Consider the following 9176-nt stretch of genomic DNA (forward strand, 5'->3'; position numbering starts at 1 on the left):
CCTCAAATCCACACTAAGAGTCATAGATAATGTCTCATGTCTCTTGGGACTCAAAGCATCGGCTACCACATTCTCCTTCCCCTGAATATACTTCACCTTGAAGTCATACAAAGACTCCATCCAACGCCTCTGCCTAGTGTTTAGATTAGACTGCTTATATATGTATTGTAGACTACGATGATCATTATGAAGTTCAAATCTATGTCCCAGCAAGAAGTGCCTCCATCTCACTAGGGCATGAACTACCGCAGCTAACTCAAGATCATGTGTAGGATAATTCAGCTCGTGATCCTTGAGTTTGCACGACTTATATGCAATCACCCATCCATCCTGCATCAATACTGCTTTAATCCCCTCAAGGGAAGCATCGGTACACATCATGAAGTGACCTGCTGGATCAGGTACTGATAAGACAGGTGCACTGGTCAAAAGCTCCTTGAGCTTCTGAAATGCTTCCTCACATTTCTTTGTCCATAAAAACTTCTTCCCTTTCCTCTGAAGGGAAGTGATAGGGTGTACTATTTTGGAGAAGTTTTGGACGAACCTGCGATAATAACCAGCTAGACCCATGAAACTACGAATCTTCGACACGGTAGTGGGTGTGTGCCAATCTACCATTGCCTGAATCTTGGCAGGGTCTATAGAGATACCCTCACTTGATATGATGTGCCCTAAGTACTGTATCTCTGGTTGAAAGAAATCACACCTCGCCAAGTTGGCATAAAGTTGATTATCTCTCAAGCACTGCAAAACCAAATGCAGAGGTACCTCATGCTCCTTCTGGGTTCTAGAATATATTAGTATATCATCTAGGAACATGAGTACAAATCTGTCAAGATAAGAACAAAACACTCCATTCATTAGACACATGAAAATTGATGGAGCATTCATCAGTCCAAAAGGAACCACTGTGAACTCATAGTGCCCATGGCGAGTTTGGAAGGCGGTCTTATAAATATCAACATCCTTAATGCGAAGTTGATGGTAACCTGACTTAAGATCGATCTTGGAGAATACTGTAGCTCCCTTAATTTGATCAAATAAATCGCCGATCCTTGGCAAAAGATACCTATTCTTTATTGTCACCTTGTTTAGTTGTTTATAATCAATACATAGGCGCAGAGAACCATCCTTCTTCACAAAGAGCACTGGAGCTCCTCATGGTGATACACTTGGTCGGATACTGCCCTTGGCCAAAAGGTCTTTAAGCTGTAGGTGCAACTCACTGAATTCCTGAGCGGTCATATGATAAGGAGCTCTAGAAATAGGCTCCGCTCTTGGAATGAGATCAATGCTGAAATCAATATCTCTCTTCGAGGGTATGCCCGGAATCTCACTCGGAAAGACATCCACATATTCCTATAGAATAGGGTGGTCTATAGTCTTTCCCGCAAGGTCCTCTTCTTCCAGCTTGCTTATCGTAATAGCAAATATCTAACATCCCTTACGAAAGCTCCGCTTTAATTGCATAGTGGATATCATCCATAGAGATGTAGGCCTCGGTATCCCCACAATCTCGACTCCTTCCCTTGATTATCTTGACACACAATGGTCTTTTTCCAGCAGTCTATACTAGCTCTATGAGAGCCAAGCCAATCCATACCTAAGACCACATCATAGGAGCCAAGAGGAACGACCCGAAGGTCAATTGACATCACAAACCTTTCTAAGCTTAGTTCACACTTCTGAACTACGGAATCTGTGAAAACCCTAGCACCTGAGGCTAGTTCCACTTGCCAACCCAAATCTTGCTTAACCACTTCCAGTTTACACTAAGCAATTAATGATGGTGAAATAAAAGAGTTTGTGGCACCTGAATCAAACAATACGGAGAGGTGTACCTTGGGTAGCTCCCGTAGTCTCAACCACGGTCCCCTGATGGTCTGCCTGATGGTGATCCATCGCCGCAAATACCTTGTGAGCTCTACCTGCATCTCCGACTATGGGCTCAGATGCTGCTGGCCTAGAACCTGAATACTGAGATGCACGCTATGGATAGTGGGCTGCAGTGTGTCCAAACTGCTCACAAGAGTAACATCTTGTGCCTCTGCCAGATCCTCTCTCTACTAGAGGTGCACTCGACTACTGGTGGTTATCCCTACTAGCAAAAGACTGGTTGCTTTGTGTAGGCTGAGTGTTTTGATTTCGCCTATTGCGCTGTGCGTTGCGATGGTTCTTAGAGGTAGAACCATCACCACCACTCTGTGCTTGAGGGTATGATCCCTTCTGCTGCTATTGTTGCTGAGGTTGCTATTGGTTTTGATTCCCCTTAGGAAAAGGAGGTTTCCTATTCCCACCTGAGTTGTGGTTACCCTTAGGTCCTGAGATTGTAGGTGCTCCCACAAAACTCCCATGTCCTAGGTTAACACTCTGCTCCTGGTAACAAATCTATGGTAAAATCAAAGATTTAGGATAGAGGTAGACCAGTAAGTTCTTCAGGAAACACATCCTGATAATTTTTTAGGTAGGGATATTTCTCTTCAAAAGATTCCTTAAATTTTTCTCTCATTTCCACATCTTCAAAAATGTAGTCATCTCCATATGTGGTGTTTATAGGATTTCTCATATCTTCAACTCTTACTGAAAAAATCTCACAGCCTTTTCTTCCACATTTCTTAAGTTGCATGGCAGATATTTGTATTGATTTAATTTCATGTTTAATCCCTATAATGCTTCCAGATTTGCCTTGGTCATCCAAACAATCTGTAGTTTTAGCAAGACAATCCACCTTGGCCTTATGCTCATTGAGCCAATTAATGCTTATAATAATGTCGTAAGATCCAAGAGGTGCTACATACAGATTCAATTCAGTGGAGAAATTTGGAAAGTCAATCTGAGCCTCAAACAGACATTGCTCTACCTTAGCCCTTGATTGGTTTGCATACTCGACTATCCACGGTTTTGCCATAAAACAAGGTCTCTTTGGAAATCTACTTAATAGTTTAGGCGATATAAAACATTTAGAAGCTCCAGTATGAATTAGAATAGAGACAGGGTTCCTGTAGATCTTACCCAGAGTTTCAATTGGGCCTATTTGTTGTTCTGCTTGTCTATTGTCAAGGGCTGCGTGGATTCTTTGTTGATAAATACGCTGCTGTTGTAGAAGAGGTGGTCGGTGCGACTGATTGGTGTTGGGCTTGACAAGGCATTTATTAACATAATGATCTCCCCCACAACTGTAACATCTTGAAGGTGGCCCCTTCTTTTCATTGCTTTTATTATTTTTACTTGTATTGAAATTACGTTTAAAATCTTTAATTTCATTTTCTTTTGATTCTGACTTGCTAAACTTATAATCCTTAAATTGTTTCTTCTGAGATCCAGTATTTGTACTTCCTGTATTCTAGTTTGTTTTCCTTTTATTAACCCGAATGATGGAGTCATTTTTCTTGATTTTATATTCTTGTCGGACAACCTTCTCTAAAGCTTCTTCCATGGTTCGAGAAGTGAGAACATCAACTGTTCTTCCTATTCTATTATTCAAACCCATGATGAATTTTCTCACTTCAAATTTATATCTTGTTGATATGGTGGTACATACTTTAATAGTCAGGTAAATTTCTCCCAGTACTTGTGTACAGTCATGCCTCCTTGCTTCAAGTTTTGAAAATCCAACAATTTTTTGTCATAAAAGGTTTGGGGTAACCATGATTCCTAAAAATGGTTACAAATTTTTTCCAGGGAATTTCAATAGTTTTAATGTTTTGCTCAACCTTGGTGTTTCCCCACCATGTAGCAGCTTCTTTTGTAAAGTGATATATTCCCCAAACCGCTTTTGAGGTTTTTAAAAAGTTAATAATTTCAAAGTATCGTTTCATTTCGGTTAACTAGGCCTCTACATCCTCTCCGGATTCAAAACCAACAAATTTGGGTGGTTTGATTTTCTTAATATCTGTGGATAGATCATTCACTATTTCTTGTTTATTTTGTTTTTCAGTTTGAGTGGGTGAAGAGGTTTTCTTGTATTCTGATACTTCTGTCTCTGTTTTGAGGGGAGGTGATGAATGCTTTTCCTCTTGGTTATGCCTCATTTGGGCTGCCATCTCATTCATTCTTTTTTCCATATTATCCAACTTTAGCTGTGTTTATTGCAAAATCTGAAGTAATAAATCAGTGGATGATTGTGTGTTTTCATGGACCATGTCATGACCTGCAATGTTCTCATCGTTGCTCATGTTTTTGTTTGCTGGTTTAACTTGAAAATTTACAAAATTTTGTTTCAATTGTATACATATTATTAAGTGCGCCTACAACAAATTGAAAGAGTTTTGCAATTGCATATAACACACAAATAAACCAATTTATTTAATTAACTTTAGTACTTTTGCTGCTGCATTCATGGCAGCCTTATTTACAAAAAAATTTCTCTACTGAGGATGTTTACATTATGGATTTTAATCAGCATACAGTTCTGATTCAAATTTGTACATATCCCGCACCATCTAGGATCTGTGGAAATGCAGAACAGAGTTGCCTTGATGAGCGTTCCTGTTTTGAATTAATTTGTTCCTATATGTTGCTTTATTAGCAGGAGTCCACCTGACTCTTTCCTTCTTCATTTGTTGCAAGGCCTAGTTTAGAGTTTCATTGTCTTGGGGCATAGAGCAGCAAGTGTAATCGAAGTTTGGCATGTTTTTAGTTAAGTCCAAGAAGATGGGATATTGAGCCTTCTTGTGGGGTGTTTTACGTATTTGTATCCTGTACATTTATTCTAAGAACTTTCAGATTTACTAGTAAGTAGTGTACCCTAGGTTCAGTGTTGAACCCAACGCTCTGATACCATATGTAACAAACGGTTTTTCATGGCAAAACAAAGACGATTTATATAGAGCTTTACCCAACAAATCATTGAACAAATAACTAAATTCCTTTTCATAGGACAAACTGTTTTAACTATCAACAATTAATTGAAATAACCATGTTCAACTGAGATAACTATATCAATGATCAACTGTAATAACCATGTTAACGATTAGCTGAAAATAATTGTACCAATGGTCAATTGAAATAGAATAACGATTAACTGAAATAATTGTATCGATGATCAATTGAAATAACTAGAATAATGATTAACTGGAATAACTGTATCAATGATCAACTGAAATAACTAGAATAACAATTAACTGGAATAACTGTATCAGTGATCAATTTAATTGAATTTAATTATAACTATAATACTGATTAACTATCTTTTTCTACATACAAGTAAAACAAATGCTTAACATGAAAAGAAGAAAATGAAGCATACAAGTATTATCCGACGAGTCTTTAGTTGAATGTGCAAGCCTTGGCTTTCGGTAAGAGGAGAAGCACTGACTTGGGCTTAATCTCCCAACTTCGGACCATACTTATCCCCACACAATCTATTGAATTAGAAAGGCCCTCCCTGCCCTGGGAGTGGGCTTGGGATACCTTTAGTCTAGCTACCCGAGCATTATAGTGTTTAGAATGTCCGCCTAGTTATGGACGGACATGTCTAAATAACCGGCACCACTGACATCAAGTGATCTTAGATGGCAAACATGCCTTTAAACAACCTTGGCCAAGGTTTTTCTGATGGGTTCAATGACCTGATCACCACCGCTCGACTTGACAACAGGGGAACAACAATAGGGACAATCATGAGCTATTAAGTAAATGTAGTTAGTTTTATTGTATTATATCTGATTTCTTTTTCATGTCTTTGCAGATTCCATCTCACCTCTTCACCTTTTCCATGGCTATACAACTGGTGAGTCCTAGGTGCTCGGGTTCTCAGAACAATCAGCTCCGTCTGTTGATTCTCAAGTGAATCATTAATTTTATATGTTTCCAGCTTTTCACATTTTATGATTTGAAAAAGTATGTTCTTTAAGACTTCTAGAAAGTATGATTTGGTATAAATAAAATACGATTCTATGTCATGGATACTTTACTACTATATTGATAACAACTCCTTAAGTGAGTCAATTAATGATACCTAGGCATGATGGATATATTACAGCTGCCTATTGCTAAGAAGTTCGGTATACAGTAGTAGCTGATAAATAAATTCATAAATTACTTGAGGTTGATTGACCACATAACTTGATATAATTCTGGAAATGTTTGGAGCCTTGCCAAACGCTAATGATTCAGTTCTTTCTCTGAACGATCTCTAGGTGCAATCCATAAGGTGATTTATAGTCACATTTTCAGCAAGAAAATAATATAGCATTCAAAATAGAGGAGAGTTTGGCAATGCTAAAATGAATCAAATGGTATTGCAAGGATTCCGTGGGGTAGATGGAAGTCGGATGCTTGGAAAGATAGAAGCTGGGTGCCTAGAAATAATATAAAAGTCGGATACTTGGAGATACAGAAGTAGGGTGCTTGGAAGAACTAGATGTCCTCTGCCTCTCACTCTCGACTTCTAATAAAAAGGGGTAACATGACTCCTTGGCTTCCAAGAAGCCGTAACATAAAGAATATCTTGGCTCTTGAATGCCAAAATAAAATGCCGAGTGTTACAATCGGTTTCAAATAGAAAAGAGAAGAATAAAAGGATGGAAGAAGATTTGAAGGTTAAAAATAAAAAATATTATGGTTTATATCTATTTACACGTAGATATATTTGTGAGGTGACATCGTTATATTATAAAGAAAATAATATTATGGTGTCACTTTATATTTATATTTGTATACGTACATAGGTGTATATTAAAATAATATGGTGAAAAATCATCCAAAATCCTTTGAGGTACATATTATATTTTAATAAAATTATTTTATGTTTTAAATTGTTTATTTAATAGCGCATGCGGGTCCTTTAGTTGTATCCTGAAGTTTAAGTCGCTAGGTCTTTTCTAAAGCAATTTAAGGTCATACCTGTCAGTCCTGATGACTGGAGTAAGCTAGTATACCATTCCGTTGATCCCATTTAGCAATGCTTCCCCCCTTCATCTTCTCCTGCGATCACCTGTGCAATACTTCAATGATAATAACAAATTCCATAATAATTTTCATATAAACATTTAAAAGAATTTAATTATTAACCATAATTCCAAAATCAAGCAATAGCTAAACATCACATGACAAATAATGGATAACAACCATCTTCATTAACAATTAATACAACGGATATAAATAACTACTTACTTCACATGGTTATGAAAGAAAAATCTGTTCAATCTAACGGCTATGAGAAAATTTAGAATTAGGTCAAAAAGTGGGATGTAACAAGGCATAAGGGCACAATTATACTACATTGTCAAGTGGTATGTAGCCCTCTGCTGCCCCTGATTACAGGGTATGATACAAGAACATGGCATACCACTAGCCAAGTGCTAATAGAGCTTCTAGGGAGAATACCATGCTGCTTCTTTTGGTTGTCTATCCAGGACATCTCATCAGGTCATTCTCATGTTCACATAATAAGATCTTGTATGAATCTTTGTAGCAAGGATAAAGAAGTTAGTCTCTCTTTACTTGGGTCATTGTCATGTTCACATCACAGGTAAGTCATCCAAGGTGTTTGAATGGAAGCTACCAGAAGCTTCGAAGCCTAAGTGGTGTGAGATTGTTACTTTACTAAACAAATTGAAGCTTTAATGGCACCTATCTGGCTCTTGTGCAAGTCTTTAATTTCTACTATTAGAAGTTCTCATGGAAATGAGAAATATGCCTTGGTCATGCCTTGAGAGGAGATTTCCTATCTTTACATGTTCAAACTCTATCAGACAAGTTGGTGGCACATGCAGGATTATGACATTACGCTGCTTGCTTGCAAATGAGCTTTTCTTTGTCCAACCAGCTGCAAGGATAATGTATGACCCAGTAAAGCAATTGTTGAGATTTAGTTATCAGGATATTGTCCACTGACAAAGGGTGGAAGAAGTTTTTTGGGTTCTGGGGATGATTCTGCATGTAGTCTTCAGTCAGGCAGAAGCTACAATTTCAGACACAGGCATCATCGTGGTCCAGAAGAGCGAGAAACCTGTAAATTCATTGATTTAGACAATTTATCTTACTATTTGTTTTTAGGAACTAAATTTGTTAAGGAAATCAAGGAATCTGGAAAATTTTCCATGTTCAGTGTAAAAGGATAATCATCTAACAATTCCTAAATTATCTGGAATGATTTAATGTAATAAGCTTACTTAGGATTACTTTCTTACCGGCATATATTTAATTTAGAATGATATGTTTGAATAAGAAAATGTTGAATATAGAATGTTCTGAGTGAAAACTCTCATTGTATATCAGCATATAGAATTTTGATAAAATATGAGTGTATTTACTATTCTTCAACTCGAGGATATGACATTCTTAGATTATGTAGACAATCCATTTGATTGTTTGTTGCCGTATGCTTTAGTATATGGTTAAAAACTAGCAAAAATGCCAATCAGAGAATTGTCAAAAGTGCTATCTTGCTACTTGTTCATTTGTAACTGTCTACAAAACATTGTACGTTAATTACCAATATAGAATGCACTTATGATCATACATCTTTAAAAACGCATAAGCAACTAAAAGTACTTTTGGTAGCTTTGTTTTTTAACAAGAGTGTTGTTACACAGAAGTTGCATAGATGAAATCTTTTCTGTGACTTTGTGTTTTTTCAGTATTTTGAATGTAGTAGATGTATATTATCTTTCTAAATTGTACGTACACTGACTCAATTGGTTTCGCGGATGCAGTTTGTGATCCTAAAAGCCTTCTTTTCCTATATGGCATGCAGCTGGACTATAGTGATGCTCTAATTGGTGGGGGTTTTTCATTTACAAATCCAAATGCAACATCAACATGTGGGTGTGGAAAATCATTTGCAGCTTGAATATGAGAGTTCCTATATATTTTTGTTTAATCTTATGTAGAAAATAGGTTACACAAGTGTGTAAAAATGACTTCTCCATTTCAGATTAATTTGTGGAGTAACCATCTTTACAGAAGACAAGTTTGGTCTTCCCAAATTAATAAAAAAATGTATTAAGGTTTCATATAACTGTTTTGCTTGCATTGATATGAGTATCTCTACATATTGTTTCATCTATATAATATTATTTTTGGATGAAATTGTAATAATGTTAATTGAAATATTCTGAGTTTGATCAGATTTTTAAAAAAATCAACAATATTGTGGCATATAAAACGGCACTTTGCCAAGAATGAGATAAAAACTGAACTACCATAGCAAGAGTGACATGGATATACAT

General features: G+C 36.8%; 1 protein-coding gene across 1 annotated transcript in view; it reads left to right on the forward strand.

The window, feature by feature from the left end:
* Positions 1–8965, forward strand: part of CPISCA (chloroplast-localized ISCA-like protein) — a 78655-nt gene extending 69690 nt beyond the window's left edge. The window contains exon 3 of the mRNA XM_089822503.1: positions 8661–8965. Coding sequence (XP_089678629.1) covers positions 8661–8797 — 137 coding nt within the window. The 3' untranslated portion in view covers positions 8798–8965. The remainder of the gene's footprint in view (positions 1–8660) is intronic.
* Positions 8966–9176: the final 211 nt, after the last annotated feature.

The sequence above is a fragment of the Cupressus sempervirens genome, chromosome 3, assembly GCF_028749045.1.
Source record: "Cupressus sempervirens isolate cs-2001-9-10 chromosome 3, ASM2874904v1, whole genome shotgun sequence".
Classification (NCBI taxonomy): Eukaryota; Viridiplantae; Streptophyta; class Pinopsida; order Cupressales; family Cupressaceae; genus Cupressus; species Cupressus sempervirens.